Below are 19,291 nucleotides of genomic sequence, written 5' to 3' on the forward strand. Positions count from 1 at the left end.
AAGTAGTTTAAGAGAAGAAATCATAATAGATGCAGTAATCTATTACTATAATCAAGAGTACAAACAATAAACCCCACACCATCTTCTCAGTAACCCCAGCTCACCACATGGGTGCCATCCTAGTTCCTCTTCCCTCATCTTTTGTATCCTTTCTCTACACATACAAAGTCACATCTCTCATCCAGACTACTGCAATATTTTTAAATTTTTTATTTAATTAATAAATTTAAAATATTTTTCCACAGTTACATAATTCATGTTCTTTCCCTCACCTCCTCTTTCCCCACTCCTGGAGCTGATTAACAATTCCATGGGTTTTACATATATCATTGTTCAAAACCTATTTCCATTATATCAATATTTGCAATAGAGTGAGATCACTTAAAGTCAACATTCCCAATGATATCCCCATCGAACTATGTGATCAATCATGTTTTTATTCTGCATTTCAGTTCCCACAGTTCTTTCTCTGGATGTGGACAGCATTCTTTCTCAATAAGTCCCTCAGAATTGTTCTGGATCATTGCATGCAATAGTTTCTTAATTGGTCCTTATGCCTCTAAGGTACCACTTCAATCCATCCTCCACATGACTGCCAAATGAATGCCCTTAAGCACAGGGCTGACCATTGCATTCTTTTAATCCATAAACTCCAGTGGCTCCCCAGTACTTCTAGAAGCAATAAAACTCTTTCATATGGCATTTAAAATCCTTTATAATCTCACCCCATTCAACTGGGTCAACATGACTTTTTTTACTGTTCCTCATACATAGTATTCCAATTCTCATCTGGGTTGTGCAATGGTTATCCATCATGCCTGGAATACGCTTTCTCCTCTCCCCTAAAAATCCACAGTTATCTTCAAGATAATATCTTCAAGCACTACTTTCTATATAAAGGCTTTCTAATCCACCCTGGCTGCTAGTGACCTCTCCAAAACAATTATCTTGTTATTTTGGATATCCTTATATGTGGACATGCTTTTTCCTGCAACCAAATGTGAGCTCTGAGGATCCAACACCTAGCACTGTTCTGGGTACCTTGAAGGAACTTAATAACAGCCTGCTCAAAATGTGCTATATTTGGAGTCAGGTGACCTAGATTCAAATTTTATTATTGCTGTGCTTGGGCCAAGTCACTAAACATCTCTGGTCTTCAGTTTCCTCAGTTCTCGCGGAACACATCTTTGTCCACCAGTAAGTGTGAATTTCAACTTTCAATAGTTTCAACAGTCACTTCTCTTTTAATGACTTTATCCAAACACCAATAATTCTACCTGGATTTACCAGTCAAGGGCCAAAATCTTTCTATTTCCTTAAAATTGATTCTAAACCTCCAAGATGCAGATGTATGCAGATGTACAAATCCCATTCCCTACCTTGATTCTCTCACATTGTCTATCTCAAACTATTCTTCAAGAAATGTCCTACTCCATTGTGCTTGTTTCTTTCCCAGTGCATTCTGGAATTCCTGCTTCATAAAAAAAATTTCCTTTCATCTCAAAACTCTTTCTGATTCACTCATCTCCACTTGAACTTTCCACTACTAACAAACTCAACATGCTCAAAACAGAACTCATCTTTTCCCCAAACCCTCCTCCATTCCAAATTTCCTAGAGGGTACTGCTATTCCTAATCACCCAGATCTGTAACATCAGTGCCATACTTGGACTTCCCACTCTCATTCACATAACATATATTGTAATCTATTGGCAGATTTTGTCCTACTTTAACACCATTTCTTTTGTACATCTACTTCTCTTTACTCATACAGACACAATTTTTATTAAGGGCTTCACCACCACTTCTCTGGACTATTGTAAGACTTCTAACTCATCTCCCTGCCTCAAGTCTTTCTTCACTCCAATCCATCCTCTATTTAGCTGCAAAGGTGGTTTTTCTAAAAAGAAGGTTATGAGGGGCAGCCGAGTGGCTCAGTGGATTGAGAGCCAGGCCCAGAGACAAGAAGTCTTTTACCAAAAATGTATTATTTTTACAAGTAATTATTTGTACAAACTAATTAGAGTGCTGCACTTATATTATTCACCAAGAACACATTAGGCCATCACAAGATAATGACAGAGTAAAGGATAAGGAAATACATTAGAGGAGAGCATGGTTGGTTCTATTTTTTTAAACAAAGCACCAGTATTAAGGAGGCAGTAATTTTACTCAAATAATCCCGCTGAATTATATTTCAGTCTTATAGTAAGTGATTGTATTAAAAATATACCTCCTTGTTTTTTCATTTTCCCCCTTATTTTCAAAATAATTATTAAAATCCAGAAGGTAGCACGATCTTTTCATAAAAGCAGTGACCAGCCTAGTAACAATACTTAAAGATGATAGTAGTAATTATTATTTTTAAAAATCAGAAAATACTATATATCAAAGAATTGCATCTCATTTATCTTGACATGTATAAACAGATTAAAAACTGAAAATATATCTCACTACCAATATGACTGCTCTTCATGGATACGGTCACACAATAACAACACAAATAAAATACAGGAGTTAGCATAGTCTCTTCTTCCATAAAGGCAATATAAAACTGGGCTTTGCTTGCTGGGTTATCCCACAGAACTAAAGTGCTATGAAAATGTAGGAGTGAGAAAACGATAGATATAGAGAGGTGGAAAAACACATGTTGTTATTACTATGTGGGAAGAAAAACAAATAATAAAAGGAATAGGAAATGAAATAAATGCCCTTCCTATGTGAATCTAATAATTATGATCATGTAAAAAAACCAAAAATGTGAGTTAAAATTGAATGATTATTATCTCTTCTCTTTCATTTCTAATATTACCAAATCATCCCAGGACTTCATTACTTCATGAATAGACAACTATAAAAGGTTCTTAAACTGATCTCACTATTTCTAGTCTCCACCATTCAATCCACCCTATAACTCACCTTTCAAAAAAAAAACCAGTTTCTTCATAATAGTCATGGCTCAAAAGTCTTAAATAATAGCCATAAGATAAAATCAAAATTCTTGTTTAAAATCCAAGGCTCTCCATAACTCAATTGTACCTTAGCTACCTTAATCTCCAATAATTCCCCCAAATTAGCCCTTGCTTTCCATAGACTGGCCTCAAAGGCCCCAGAACGTGCCATGATCAGTTTCACCTTAACTTCATGCTGTTCGTTCAGCAAGTCCTACTTTCTGAACGAATCTCACCGGCCTTGAGAGACCCACTTTTGTAATGAACAAATGTCAACAGGAGCCTTGAGCTGGTTAACAGGCTAGCAGGTGGATAGCTGGTTGTTAGGATGGAGGGAGCAACTTCGGTTGGGCTTGAAGCTTGTTTATGGAAGTACAAGGATCCAAACCCTGACAACTGAGTGCCCTGTGAAAGCTCACTGCTACCACCAGGCTCCTCTAAGATGTCAGGCAGCCGCCTCTCCCTGCTGAGAAAACAGCCTCCTATTGGTTAATGGCAGACTGGCAGGAAGTGGATGTGGAGCTTGTTCCAGTCCTAACTGCTCAGAATCCCTGCCTGTTGCCTGTCCTCCTAGCCTTTGATGGTAAGGAAATAATCACAGGATTCACTGGTTAAGGCTATGGAGTTTGTTGGTAATTGGGGAAGGAACAAGGCAATGGTAAGAGGCCTTGTAAATACTAAAATCTGTTGTTAAGGATTATCTGGCTAAGCTGGTAGAAGGTCCTTCTGGCCTTCGGCCAGAGTGAAGTGGTCTCTGGTTAGGAAATAGAGCTGATCTTTTGGCTAATCTTGTAGATGATGATAATAATATTGTGTTGCTCAAGAAGATTGGGTCTTAAAGCCCTACGCTGCCCACGTTCTCACTCCCACCACCCAGGCCCAGGGGAAGGGTAGATGAGTGGTCAGGATGAAGTCAGGTCAGGGAAAGAACCCAGCCCTGGGTTTCTAGGGCTTTTTATACTCTCAGCTCAACTGGCAGTTGGTATCTGCCCAGTGGCTCATGCCCTCCTCAACATTCCATCCAGGGCAACTGACAATTTTGCCCTAAGCCAAAATTAAAATCCTATATTACACCTTCATTGTTATGAATGATTTCATATAGTCTTGTCTCCTATTTGTATTTCACAATTTTGAAGCCCTTATTTCATAATTAAGTAAAGTAATTATTATTGGAGTATCATTGAGCCATTCTACAGCATGATGTACTCTAGAAAATATAGACAGGTTGAATCTGATGCTAAATACTTATGAAATGAACTCAAAAGTATGACATACAACACTAGGTCTCTATTTTTTTAGGCAACCATTATTCAATGGTAGTAGGTCAGGTCAGTGGATTGGAGAATGTTTTCAAGATCCCATGCCCAAAGTGTACCTTCAAGCTGCCTGTGTGTCACCCCAGACAGCAGAGGCAAGAAGTGCTTGCATTGGACTGTTTGTCAGAGGGGAGGGGCATGCAAATCATGTCGTCAGGAGCTCTGCAAAGGAGAGGGAACAGAGCAGCCCTCCCCTTGCAGGGGCCAGAGCCACAGTTCTAGGAGAACTTTCACAATTATATTGATTTACCTAGAGTCAAATAGCTATTAAGTGTCTGAGGCTAGATTTGAACTCAGTTTTCCTGACTTAAGTCTAGTACTCTATCCAGAGCCATCTAGTTGCATCCTAGGCAAAGAGGTTATGTGATCTGCACAATTAGTAAGTGTCTGAGGCCACATTTGAACTCAGATCTTCTTGATTCCACTGAGTTATCTAGGTCCCCAATTATAATGGCATACACTTAGCAACTTACATTGAAGAAATTATTAATCTTGTTTTGAGGTGGGGTAAAGGAGAAAGATTTTTAAATGGGAGAAAAATGAATCTTAATTCTCTCACTTCCTGGGCTAATAAGACTACAAATAGCTTCCTTATGATACCTCATTTGAATTGCTATTAATATGTAATACCTTAATCTACTGGAGGTTCTTAACTTGGGATCCTAAAAAAACAAAACATTTTTATGATTGTATTTCAAGATAATTGCTTTCCTCTGTAATTCTACACATTTCATTTTATGTATTTAAAAACACAACTAATTGTGGAATGATCAACAATGACAGACTTAGTTACTCTCAGCAATACAATGATCCGGGACAATTCTGAGCAACTTATGACAAAGAATGTTATCCACCTCCAGAGAAAGAATTGTTGGAGTCAGAATGTAGATCAAAGTATGCAATTTTTTCACTTAGGTGTATATGATTATTCCCTTACAAAAATGGAATAGAAATATGTTTTGTATGATAATACATGCATAACTCAGATTTGAAATGTTTGCCAGCTTTGGGAGGACAGAGGGAAAACAATTTGGAACCTACAGCTTTGGAAATTTTATTTGACTTTACCAGATTGCTAAAGGTGGTATGATACACTAAAACCTTTAAGAACCTTGACCCAAAGGCTTCCAAGGTATTAAAAAAGAGGCTTATATTATCTTTAATTAATTAATTAATTTTTTAGTTTGTTAGTCGGCACTAGTTAAAAGAATATCAGAGACTTGCAGCCAAGAAGAGAAGAAACAAAAGTGCCCTTTTAGAACCTTAATAAAGAATACTGAGAGTTAAGAAAATAACAACCTGGGAGTGGATCAGTTCTGTTCTGGGAATTTTAAGAAGGGGAAAACAGGAATATTAAGATAGAAAGGAGGAAGAACATATTTTCTCATAATTGGGATATGTGAGTAGTATATTGAAACATGGAAGAATATGATCTCTTAGTTACCAAATATAATGGCCTTTTCTCAGTCCTTATTTTCCTTGACCTCTCTTAAGCCTTTGCCACTCACATGATTATCCTCTCCTCCCTAGGTTTTCAGGATACTACTCTCTCATGATTCTTTCTACCTATCTGACTGTTTCTTCTCATTCTTCTTGTCAGATTTTTCATCCAGAACACATTCTCCTAACTGTAGCAGTCCTTCAGGGTTCTGTTGTGGCTCTCCTATACTATTTTACTAGATGATCTCATCAGCTCCCACGGATTTAAGATCTCTTAAGCTAACCATGTCCAACATGGAACTCATTATCTTTCTTTCCCCCTAAACCTTCCTCCTAATCCCCAAGGCTCATACCCTCCCTCCATATCCAACCTGTTGCCAAGGCCTGTTGATTTCATCTTTGCAAAACTTCCTTCTTGTCGTACTGTCACCACCCTAGTGAAGCCTTGTATCACCTCACATCACTACTGCAATAGCCTCCCTATTCTCTGGATTGGCTGTGGCCAGGTCCAGCCAGAGGTAGAGGAGAGGTGAAATATCCAGCTTCCACCTGATCAATAGCCTCCAGTCCTGATTTGTTAATTAATCTATAGATAATAGATCAATAGGGTTTCCAATCCCCAATCCTTGTTATCGTTTCCCTATTTATAGATAAAGAGTGTTCAACAACAAGTACCTTCCTGAGTGGTCTTTCTATCACGGCCCTTGGGATGGGAGCCAAAGGCAAGTCAGATCCTATTTATCCAAGGGAGATCAATAGCCCAATACTAATTTATCCAACTGCAGGTTAGACCTGAAAGGTTACCCATCTATCTAACCTCTCGAGGGTCCTTACTTTGGCAGCTATTAGAGGAAGGGGATAACTTGCAACAGGAGTCAGGGTGACAGGAGTAGGTGTTCAACCAACTACAGCTGAGGAGATCATAGATATACATCACCATCACTATATCTCTATATCTCCATTGTATCCTATATTCCTATAACAATTGTAAGTCTGAGATGGAGCTCATTCCATATACTTGTAGTTAAACTGATACTGGTTGTCTTGCTATTCCTCATACAGGACAATCCATTCTTTTGATTCTGAACCTTTTTGCTGGCAAAATCCCCTGCTTATAACACCCACTTCTACTCATACCTATGTGCAGGCTTCCCGCTTCCTTCAGGTCTTAGCTAATATCCCATATTTCGCAAGAAACCCTTCTCAGTCCTTTTAAATTTTGATGCTTTCTGAGATCACCCTCAATTTTAACCTGAACATATCTTGTTTGTATGCTGTCTCCCCCATTCGAATGAGAGCTCATTGAAAACAGAGACTGTTTTTTGCCTTTCTTTCTAATCCTTGTACTGAGCACATTGCCAAGCACATAGCAGGGATTTTATATATGTTAAATGACTCTGTGGGGGGTGGGAGGGAAGAGCAGGGATAAAAAAAATTATAGGCATATAATATTTTTTTAGATTCTAGTTAAATCTAAAGTATTGGAAGGAGTTACAGAGATATAATCATTTCAAATGCCTATGTATTATAATTTGTGTCAAAGGTGCCCTCACTTCATATTTAACACTTATACAAGTTTAATTTGAAACAAACACAAATTCTTATTACTTGCCAGACAGAAAGATTTAAGTCAGGAAAATCACAATAGGATACTCCATACAATCATGTCTTACACTTCTATTATACTCCTCTACACAGTCTAAGAAATTACAAACAGAAAAAATATTAGCAGATGCCAAATGTCACCTTCAGATTTTTGTAGTGTCTAATATTTTGCTTTAGCAAAGTGTTTAGTTTTATTTGGGAGGGGGTGGGGGGTAAACAGGATTCAGATCACTGACTTGATACAGATAGGAAAATCCAAATGAGGGAAAAAACTATTTTACCATGTTAACAGACATGATGAAAATAATCTAATTGACCAAAATTTATAATACTCTTACTCTTCCTTTACTCACTCTCCACTCCTGACCACATTATGAGTAGGGAATGTGACAGAAGAAATCAAGAAAACATTGGATTCCATTATCACTCCTTAGTGGAATAATGCCAGTAAAATACTAGCTAATGTTAGCAGCTTGGTCCAAACTTCTACACTAACAGGAAACCCTTAAAAGATATATGACTACATATAATTGGAAAAATAAAATATTTTTAATAAAAAAAAAGATATATGACATTTCTAGCCCCTGGTTGGCCACTTCTCAGTAATAGTGAACTCATTAGTGATCAAGGCAGCCTACTCTACTTTTGATACCAAGATCCTCTTCCTTATTTTGGGTTAAATTTGCCACTTTGTGACTTCTAACACAGATTTATGCCCTGGAGCTACACAGAATAACTTGAATCTTTGTTCTACCCAACAACTATCTTCAAATATTTGAAGTCCTATCTTCTTCAATTCTCTTTTTCCAGGACATATTTTTTTAATCCCTTGTTGACATTAAAAGAATACCTGCCGGGGGCAGCTGGGTAGCTCAGTGAATTGAGAACCAGGCCTAGAGACGGGAGGTCCTAGGTTCAAATCTGGTCTCAGACACTTCCCAGCTGTGTGACCCTGGGCAAGTCACTTGACCCCCATTGCCTACCCTTACCACTCTTCTGCCTTGGAGCCAATACACAGTATTGACTCTAAGATGGAAGGTAAGGGTTTTAAAAAAAAAAAAAAAAAAAGAATACCTGCCCTTTGACCAATCCATAATACTGCTGGGTTTGTACCCGAAAGAGATAATAAAGAAAAAGATTTGTATATTTATAACCATGCTCTTTGTGGTAGCAAAAAATGCAAATGGAAAATGAGGGGGTGTCCATCAATTGGAGAATGGCTGAACAAATTGAGTATATGTTGGTGGTGGAATATTATTGTGCAGAAAGGAATAAAGAACTGGAGGAATTCCATGTGAACTGGAAGGACCTCCAGGTATTGATGCAGAGTGAAAGGAGCAGAACCAGGAGAACATTGTATACAGAGACTGATACACTGTGGTAAAACCCAGGACAATTCTGAGGGACTTATGAGAAAGAACACTACCCACATTCAGAGAAAGAACTGTAGGAGCAGAAAGGCAGAAGAAAAACATATGAATGATCACATGGTTTGAAGGGGATATGATTGGGGTTTTGGTGTTAAAGAATTGCTCTATTGCAAATATGAATAACACTGAACAGGTTTTGAAACCTGATACATGTATAACCAAGGGGAACTGCTTGTTGGCTTCAGGAAAGGGGAGGAAAGTTTGGGGGATGGGGGGAGAGATCATGAATCATGTAACCATGGAAAAATATGCTAAATAAAAAACTCTTTGTTTATTCAACCAAATTTCACATGGCTCAGTTTGCCTTTATTATCTCAGCAGCTATTCCCTAGACATGCTCAAATCTGTCACTAAAAGCATGGTGCTCAGAACTGAAACCAGTACTCTGGATGCCATATGACCAGTCCAGCATCTATTAAGACAATTACTCCTTTGCTCCGACATTATATTTCTATATATGTCATCTAAAATTATACTAGTTTTTCCAGTAGTCACATAACACTATCAAGTTGGTGGCCAAATAAAACTATAAATCTGCCATACAAACTTTTATTAAGTTCTGTAGTAGTACATTTGCCTCTATTATATTTCATCTCTTGTCACACTCCTTTACACCAAAGATTTATTTGTTGCAATGAACAGTTTTGAAAAGATAATTCAGTGTATTAGGTATCTTCAGTTTTGTGATTCCCCACATTAAATATACATTCTAAGTGTTAAGTCAGTGATAAAAATAATACCAAGAACAGGGTTGAGGACACAGCCTAGCAGAATACCATTAAAGATCCACCTACAGGCTGACTGGAATTCATCAATCCATTAACTGACAGCCTTTGGAGCCATTGGGTCAATAAACTATAAATACTGTAATAGGAAATAGGCTTTAAAAGCAGATTTAGAAATTTAGCCACACAGGCTGGCAGGAGCTGAAATTCCAACCTGGAACACAGCAAAGGACTGAACACATAGGACTCTCTCTAAGGGTAGTTGGGGTTTGAAGGAGTTGGGGGAACCACTAATCTGAGAGCCTATGGATTTTGGGTATCTCTGAGCAACACCTGGAACATCTCAAATAGCAAGATCAAGGAGAGCAGGTTGAGAATACTATCTTGTTTGGTGGACAAGCAAGATCAGTCTCCCTGACTTCTCTGAAGATTTATTTGGCTGGAACCTGTTGCTCTAGAACTATACTTGGACTGATACAGTTGAGCTACTGATCAAGATCATGAGACCATCTATGTGAGATCCCATTAGTCCTTTCGTGTCCTGGCTGCCTGCATAGTGTTAGTGTAGGGAAATCCCTTTAACCTTTAACCCTGAATTGATCCAATAGTATTTTAGAGTAATGTAACTTCTCCCACACCTATTACCCTTAAATTATCTATTAAAAGTGTTTTTGTACTTCCTGTTGTTTCTTTCCCATATTAAGTATCCCTGGCTGAGAGAATGTCAGTTTAACTGACCAAATGCCATTCCCCAAACCTCACATCCCTAGTTGGTTTCCCTATGTTTACCTGTCAGTTATCCCTTGCCCAAACAGTCCTCCTTTTCCCCTTTCTCTAAATCCAGTGTTTTATTTACCCATAAAAATACATATAACTACCCTATCATTCAGCCTACATTTCTATATCTCATCCACAAGAGCATCATGAAAAATTGTTGATTGTCTTAAGTCTATAGCATTTCCTGGATCTACTAGTCAAAAAACCATATCAAAGCAAGAGATAAGGTTAGCTTAGCATAATAAGTTCTTAGTGAACCTATACTATATGGATGGAATGATCAAAATTTTTTTGTTTCCCAAATGCTATTTAAAATCATGTATTTAAAAAATTAATCATAGAATTTTGCCAGGATTCAATAAAGTTCTATAGTTCAAAAACTACCTTCCTCCTCTCTTACCATCCCACATTTTGAAAACTGGGCCTTGTATCTCCAATCTTCTGTTCTCCACAATTTCTCAAACAGATGACAAAGGTTTAGTAATCACAACAAGTTCTTTCACCACTGTTAGGATACGAACTCCAGTGGGATGCAAGCCATAGAACATAGATGCCACGGGCAGTTGGAACCAGGGTATGAGGGGGAACCCCCAAAGCAGAGGACTCACTGGGTTTTTGGGGAGGTAGGGTGGAGGATGGTAAAAACCAGACTCCTAGGTCTTAGCAATACCTCATACCAGTAGAGCTTTGTGCTACTGCCCTGCAAATCTTGACTGACCCACACACATTCAAAAAGACTACTGCTACCTTGCAGGCAGATTATTGAGACAAACATCATTATCTCTACAGACCTCCAATCAACAATACCAATTTTACAGCTAAAGCTTACTCAGTTACTTAGCTAGATCTTAGTGTTATAGAAAAGAGAAGTATTGTAAGTGGGGGGGCTTTGCCTGGCCAGATAAAAGCTCAATTAATTAGCTGTAGAGACCTCCTATTCCCTATTTCCTTACAATCATTCCCTTCCCCATCTATACCCCTTGTTATTAAAAAAGTTATTCTATAGTGCTGATTTCTTCAAGTAGGAAGTACAATAGCACATTGGTTCACCAAGAGAGAATCTCCAAACTACATCAAGGACTGGTAGTTGGCTGGGAAGTTCAGCTGTGTAGGCCCTTTTGATTTTATCACTTTGTCCTTGATTGTGGACTTCACCCATTAGCCAGAAATATCTCTTCTGGTGGGGATACTCCTCTCAACTGAATCATAGAATCGGGGGAGAATAAATCAAATCCTCTCAGTGAAACCACTGGCCTTTCTCCCTCTAGTAGGAACAGCAGGGCCTGCCTCTTCATGGGGGAAGAGTCTTCTATACTTGCTGGCCCTCGTGGACCCATCCCCATCTAGAGGCAGTGAGCTTGCTGGGTTCCGCAGCTTGCATCCTGCTTAGTTCTTATATCACCTGAGATAATAGTACCTTCTTGCCATCTACTTTATATGACTATTACCCATTTTTCATATTATTATATTATTATTATATTATATTATTTCCCTCTCGATACACCAAAGTACGACCATAATTCTAGAATAGAATTTCCTGAGGAGTACATAAACACATCACCATCTGATGTAAGAAAAAGACTCTGAAATTAATCAGTCATAGTGACATGTTGTTTGAAGGAAGAGGCTAGCTCTGACAAAATTATGAGTTAAGAAGACAAGTCGACACAACTAGAAAGAGAAACTTTTTATAGTAAATTTTAAAAATCTAATTCTTTTGTCAAAGATTACCTATATATGTTTTTTCAAATAAGATGAAATTCAAGAGACATTTCTGCAGATCTTATCAAAAGGTAAATCTTGCTTAATTTTACAGCTTTTAAATAAGAACAACTTATTCACAGAAACTAGGGAATGAAGCTAACAGGTCTCTAACAGGAGGCGGGGTCAGACATATATTCCATTGTTGGCTTCCCTAAACACAAACACTGTAGTAGTAAGATTCATTAGTATAGTTTTTGTTTTTTTTATGGTAGGAGGGAATAGTTATAATATAACAGGGGTAAGTATTTTTTTAATGGTATAAGCTGGAGAAAAGGTTGATTCCTTAAAAGTTGCTGCCATTTAAATCATCCTAAAGTAAAAATGACCAATTTAAATGTTAAAAGTTAACAAAAATATGCATGTTTACAATGCACAAACATATATTCTCCTACAGAAGTACAGAAGATTATACAATTAGACCTAGAACAAATAAAAAGGAATAGGAGCCAGAGGAAGTAAAGGAATACCCAAGACTATGATTCTTTTTCAGTATAGACCTGTGATTTCACTGGTAGGAGGAAATGTCACTGTTTAAAGACTTTATTCCTCTGGATTGAAATTTTGTACACATTAAAGATAAAATAGTATGATGTTTTCAAGTGAATTTATGAAGCCATTTATCAATTTAAACATTTTTACATTTAAATAAAACCACATGAAATTCTGGCTGGATTGATAAGAGTATGGCTTCAAGAACAAGAATACTAAGACAAAAGCATTCTCTGTTATCTGTCCTGAAGTATACCTAAGAGGTAGTATTACTTCTCTACTTATATTATTTCCCAAAAGTTTCTAATTTAAAAAATTAATTCACAGTGATACATTACAACAAAGGTTTTAAGCTAATGTACAAACCTCGGACAAGAAACTAACACTAATTCTACTTGCTATTGCCTTCTCTTTGTGTAATACAAGAAACCCAGTATTATAAATAGTTTGTGGGAGAGTAGTTTGTAACTTTATCATGATATGCTTACCTCTGTAACTGGCTGCCCCTGATGTGTCAGATCCAGTTCCTGAGGGCGTGTCATTTTATCAATATCCAAAGAATCCATGCTGGAAGCTGCAGAAGTGATGCTCGAACGAGATGAATTGCTAACAGAACGTCCTTCAGCATCACTCACTGTACCTGCTGATGCTGTTCTCCTATGCTGATTAATCACTGTAGGTTTGGCGTCTTCCATTATGGATTGCTGAGCAGCTTCATCCATGCTGAGAGAAGCTTGTTCTAATTGTGCAGTAATGTCATCCAAGGAGTAGTTGGCAGGTGAAGGTTTAGTTATCCTATTAGATGAAGACAATCCTTTCAGGGTGCCATGTTTCAAGGTATGTCGGCTTGTAGGTAATTTCGGAACAGGTTTTGTTTCTATGGTTTGACGTTTACTGTTTCCAGATCCAATGCTACTTAGTTCTTGCTCTATAGAGCATAGATCAGCCATCAAAGCATCCAAATCCACAGTTTCTCCCTGATTCAAAGCTTCTGCAATGAACAATAATACAACATTAGATTTCTTGTATAGGTTTAATTATTGTTTCTGCATTGTATTATTCCTTCTCTTATATAATAATATATAATATATAATGAAAAATATTTCATTATATTGGCCTTAGAACCCATAAAGTATTTGTAATGTAGTTTAAAAAAACCCAACCTATTCAGTTCTCAACCATTCACAGTGAAATAATATAATAATATCATAAAATTTGGTGAAAGTACCAGTATGCATTAAAATGGCACTAAGACAGAGAACAGGAAAAGGGAGAGTAAAAAAGGAATGAACAACTTGTATAGGACCTAGAAAAGTGAAATACTAGATAATTAAACTCAGGTAAAAAAAAAAAAATCCAACAGGTATTAAATTCACTGGCCTTTTCACATTGCTTTAAGAAATAGCACAATTGATGACTTTATTCTGCACCTGTATTCATATACGTAATAAATTTTCTGAAAAACAACTAAAAAAGTTTAGTTCTGTTCATTTATTTTAAAGTAGAAAGCTTTTTACTGCGAAGAGCCCGCTCTTTGCTCAGGAGGGTCTCTGGGATGGCATAGTGAAAATGAAATGAAAACGAGCCAGAGTGCAAGTGGAATTACAGAGGCTGTTCACTGTTGCCATCTGCAGATTTTTTTATTTTTATACCCTTTTTTCTTTATGATCTCATACACGTTTTGATTTTCCCATACATTCAAAATCACATTAACTTTCGAAAAATCATATGATTGGCATTTACTAATTATCTTACTGTGGTTAAACAAAGGAGCAAGCTTGTCAAGAATTTTTTATTATGGAATGGCTTAGTTAGAACTTATTATTTTCAGCCATTCTTAAGGTACAAGAACATCATTTCCTAGTTAAGCATAATAGTAAATTATATTTTAACTAATTAAATCATGTATATTGTTACATCATACTATTCATACCTATCATCAATCAAGGAGATATTTATGGTAGTTGATTACATCAAGTAAGATACAATAATATCAGTCTGGTCCAAATTTTGTTCCCATTATGTTCTTTCATATTTCATATTTTTTTAAAAGTATGTTTGCTGTTCTTTCTGCTATAGGGTTAATAAGAATGCAGTTCTGGAAGGGTGATTCTGTGCTAATTTGTCATTACCCTGTTGTTTTCCTTGTGTTTCACTGTTTCCTTGGTCTGTGGGAGTTCAGGAACAAACCCAGGTCAGGTACTTTCTTGCTGGGGAATTTCACTAACTGCTGGTTTTTTGCTGGGCTGATTCTAGGGAAAGTTTCTATACTCTGGGAGTTTGTATAGTGGTTTATTTTTGGATAGTCTGTGACTGTGGTTGTTCTTGCCATGAACCTGTATTGTTTTTCTGTGTCTCCCTGGGGCTAAATAAGGATACTGATTGCAATAGTTTCAATGCAAGTGAATGTCACTGCAAAAAGAATCACATAGGGTAAACTGAGTGTGGAATTTCCATCTTCCTGACAACTTGCTGTGCTGGTGACTAGCTGTGCTAAATGTCATGGTTTTGATGGCTTCCTGCATTTTACCAAGTTAATCAATCATCAAGTAGTCAATCTGTAAATATTACAATTGAGTCAAAACTATGTGTAGATATTATTCACTTCTTGTTACTCACTGTCTAATTTTAGGATTATGGAACTAAGCAGATTACTTCGAATTCTATCAATTTTTGCTTACCATTCAAATTGTACATGGAGAAACGATAAGAAAAATTGGCAATGTTTGTTTCCTGACGAAGAGGAGATCTTTTTACTGGTTCTGTTGGCTTGTCAGAGTCCAAACTCTAAAAGACAAGAAAATAAATACTAAATGTAAAATAAATGATTGTTTCAGTTATGTCAAATCTGAGTAAAATTCTTCCTCTGCTTAAGTAGGAAAGTTAGCCCTAGTGATAAGGAGTAAAGTTGTGTTAACAGACAAGACTGGGAGCCAATCTAAGAAACTTGCCCAGGAGACATGCATAAAGCATCAAGATACATGAGAGATAAAAGGACATCAGGGTCCTGCATTGTTATAAGTGCATTTTCCTTTTTCTACCTGGGTTCTCTCTATTAGAATACTCTAAATATGGTCCCATTCTCCCCCACTGATGCTAAGTGTAGCTGTGGGAAAAGACTGTCCCATGTTAATGGAGGAAATGATTTTTTAAAATCTGTAATAGTTCATATATCAGTAAAATACAGCTATCATACTTACTAAAGCCATCTACTTTCCATTTGGAAGAACAAAACAAAACAGTTTTAAAAGTTTATATTGGGGGGGGTGTATTGATGGAGAGGGAAAGAAACATGAATCATGCAACTATGGGAACACTCTAAATAAAAAAAAAAAATAATGTCCCTAAATAAATAGTGTCCCTGGCCCCACCCCCACCCCCCAAAAAAGTTTGTGTCAGGGGCAGCTAGGTGGCTCACTGCACTTAGTGTCTCAGATACTTCCTAGCTGTGTGACCCTGGGCAAGTCACTTAATCCCCATTGCCTAGCCCTTACTGCTTTTCTGCCTTAGAACCAATACACAGTATTGATTCTGATATGGAATATAAGGGTTAAAAAAAATGTTTGTATCTAAACTATTTTTCACAGCAATAGTATGCCAACTTCTGTCCTAGAGATTGAGGGAATAATCCAAGTAGGAGTTTAATTACTCTCTTAAAATGTAATACTAGCAATTTAATGAGTTATTCTCATTGAACATTATATTTCATTATTCTTTTAAATATTATCCAGAACTATGAGGAACAAATCAATACTGATTACAGACTAAGAAATTAATAGATTGTTCTAAGGCAGAATTTCTCATGCTATAATCATTGGATGCCTATATCAAAGCAAATCCATAACCACTTTACCATCTGTCTCAGTTGAACAAGTTTTCCTCTCGTCTGTGGGAAAAGAATCATTAGAGAATGGAATTGACCTTATAACTAATAAATTAATTAGGTGATTTAGAAATAATCACTAAACATACTCAAAATTATATGATGATATATATAGTCTACATAGCTCTTTTAAAAATGGAGTATAAATTTAAAATAACTATTTATATTACGGGGCATTGGAATGTGAGTATACCAACACTTATGGATAACTGAGTAAAATCAAGAAGATGTGAGAATGCAAAGTTAATAATCAGAATAGATGAAGCTATTACCCTTATTCAAGCCTAAATCCCAAATATGAAGAAATAAAAATGTGAAAAAAAATATATCTTCAATTTGCTTAAGTTCACATTTGGTATGTCATATACATTTTCAGACTTAAAAGTTTCAAAGTTTTGATAAATCACAACTGAAAAACAGCAGATTTGAACATGAAATTTTAAAAATTTTAAGCAAAAATGTGAAGAATATTTTTGAAAATTTTAAAATACTTCCTCAAGTATATAATTTGAAAAATCATTAAAATAACACATCCAGTTAGCCACAGTGTCTAGCATTGTTACCTTGAAAACATCAACTGGTTGATAATTATTAATTTTTTGTGATTTTTTTTTTTAGATTTAGAATAAAACTGCTCATTACATTTGTCAGTTTTATTAAGAAAGGGGAAAGAATCATTAAAGCAAAAATTTCCTAAAGTCACTATTTAACTTCTTTTTTGTGTATGTTTTTTCTCCTTTTGTGTAGTATTTCTAATTTATTTAACTTTATATAGTTCACATAGGTCCTTGAGTTAAAGAATGAATTAATAAGTACATGCTACTTTCAAATCCTTAATCATTTACTGATTACTATTCCTGACCTGTGTAAGTTTGTCTAGCTCCCCAAGCCAAGCCCCAAACATCTTGTCCAGATCCTGATCTTCTTTGTCACTGTCTTCTTCAGCACCATGGTCAAGTTCTTCATCTGATAACTGCTCCATCTGAAATATAAGAAATTCACTTTAATACTAATTACAATGAATACTTAAAATTTCTAACAAGTTTATTCAGTACATAAATTTTAAACGTATTGTTGATTTTATTGCCAAATAGAACCACAATAAAACAAATAAGTTGAGAAATAACCTATTGGCTATGTAAATCCAAAATTTTAAAAAGACAGTCAAAATCTTCTACTGTTCCTAGAACTTTGCCACCAACCAGCATAATATATTTATGTAATAAAGAATGGGAGTTAGAAAAACTGAGTCATCATCATGTAAGCTGTGCAAGACCTTCACTAAGGAACCAGATCTGTTTCTTATATTCTTATCTTCCTCTGGCTTTAACATTCTTATTTCTTTCTAGATAAACTTCTCCCCTTCAGAAGAATCATGTTCATCTCCAAACAGGCAGAAGAAAATAGCTTCAGGACACTTCAAACAAGCCTGTCAAATTTTCTTCTTCTACTTTACCCTAAGCTCATCTTTTTTATCTTTAAAAAAACCTTTCATATAATCTCACTTCATACAACAGCGGCTCCAAATTAAAGGAAAAAGTAACAAACTTTTAAAAGTTTTTGAATATATATGTATATGTGGCTAAAACCTTGTTATAAATACTTTGATAAAAGGAACTTACAATTCAGTTAGTAATTCTGATTATTTAGAGGACAGGAATAGGATGACAAAAGAACTTATTCAGACATTTTGGTGTGGTTGTAATGTGGAATCATTGTGATATATTTGAATCATTTATTTTTGTTTTTTATTTTTATTTTGAATATTTTCCCATAGTTACATGTTTCATGTTCTTTCCCTCTCCCCAAAACTGGGTTTTAAATGTATTTGAATGATTTCTAATGTACTTCACAATAATCACCTAAACCTTGTTAAAATGATAAACTAAGAACTTTTCAGCCACTTCCATTTTTCACAATGCACTTCAAAACATGGAGTTCTTATAGTATACTGAAAGGAAACAGTCAGATTGATGTCTCACTAGTACTCCTAATTGACCTGATAAAACATTAATTGGAAGGTCACATATAGAGAGGATAGGTTAAAGAAAGACTTCATGAAATTATATCCATAATTGATAAAACAATGTAAAAAGAAAAGAATGACATGTTGAGTGCCATGAAGTGGACTTGGATTAGCTAACTTAGGCTAAATCATCAAAACATAATAATTCCTGGGAGTAGGAAATATTTTTAAAAATTACCGATTGGAGGAGTAATATCATAAAATGGACAGGGGGATCTTAATGTCAGTGTAAGAAGGTTGGTGAGTTGAGCCTCGGTGGTGGGAAAAGTATAGTTTACTGCAATATTTAGGCTTTCACAATGCACTGGTAAGTCCTGATAAATGGGATGAAACAGAACCATACTTCATTTTAATGGTAAAAATCACATAATTTAAGTTCCTCAAAAAGGGGGACCTAGATTGGCAAAATGAGAGGTCTTGGGGGGGAAGGAGGGAGCACAGAAGGTTATATATAGTCAGAAAGTCACACTATGAAGTGTTTTTTGTTGAATTATTTTTGTTACAAGGAAAATATCAATTTTCTTTTGGGGGGGACCAGAAGGAAAATGTTTGGCACTGCTAGAAATTATTACTGTAAAAATTAAAAGCATCAATAATACATATTTTAAAAAGAATATTTATTTATTCAAGGTTAGGAACTGTTCAACACTAAAATATTCGCAATAAGTCATATGAATACAAAGTCAATCCAAGGGACTGAAAGTATGAGCCCTACAGAAAACCAACCCTTTTCCTATAACTCAGGTTATATAAAAAGGAGCAAGTGTTATTACTGAAATTTAGCATGGATTCCTAGTTTTGAACCTTCATTACTGATTCCTAGTTTTGAACCTTCATTAAATTAAACCTCCATGCAGCAGAGTTCATTTGTACTATTTTATTTCA

General features: G+C 36.0%; 1 protein-coding gene across 1 annotated transcript in view; it reads right to left on the reverse strand.

Annotated features, from left to right (window-relative positions):
* RAPH1 (Ras association (RalGDS/AF-6) and pleckstrin homology domains 1) overlaps window positions 1–19,291 on the reverse strand; it is a 108,483-nt gene that overhangs the window by 46,132 nt on the left and 43,060 nt on the right. The window contains exons 2-4 of the mRNA XM_044669410.1: window positions 17,243–17,362; window positions 15,179–15,284; window positions 12,986–13,488 (exon numbers count right to left, since the gene is read on the reverse strand). Coding sequence (XP_044525345.1) covers window positions 12,986–13,488; window positions 15,179–15,284; window positions 17,243–17,362 — 729 coding nt within the window. The remainder of the gene's footprint in view (window positions 1–12,985; window positions 13,489–15,178; window positions 15,285–17,242; window positions 17,363–19,291) is intronic.

The sequence above is a fragment of the Gracilinanus agilis genome, chromosome 3, assembly GCF_016433145.1.
Source record: "Gracilinanus agilis isolate LMUSP501 chromosome 3, AgileGrace, whole genome shotgun sequence".
Lineage (NCBI taxonomy): Eukaryota > Metazoa > Chordata > Mammalia > Didelphimorphia > Didelphidae > Gracilinanus > Gracilinanus agilis.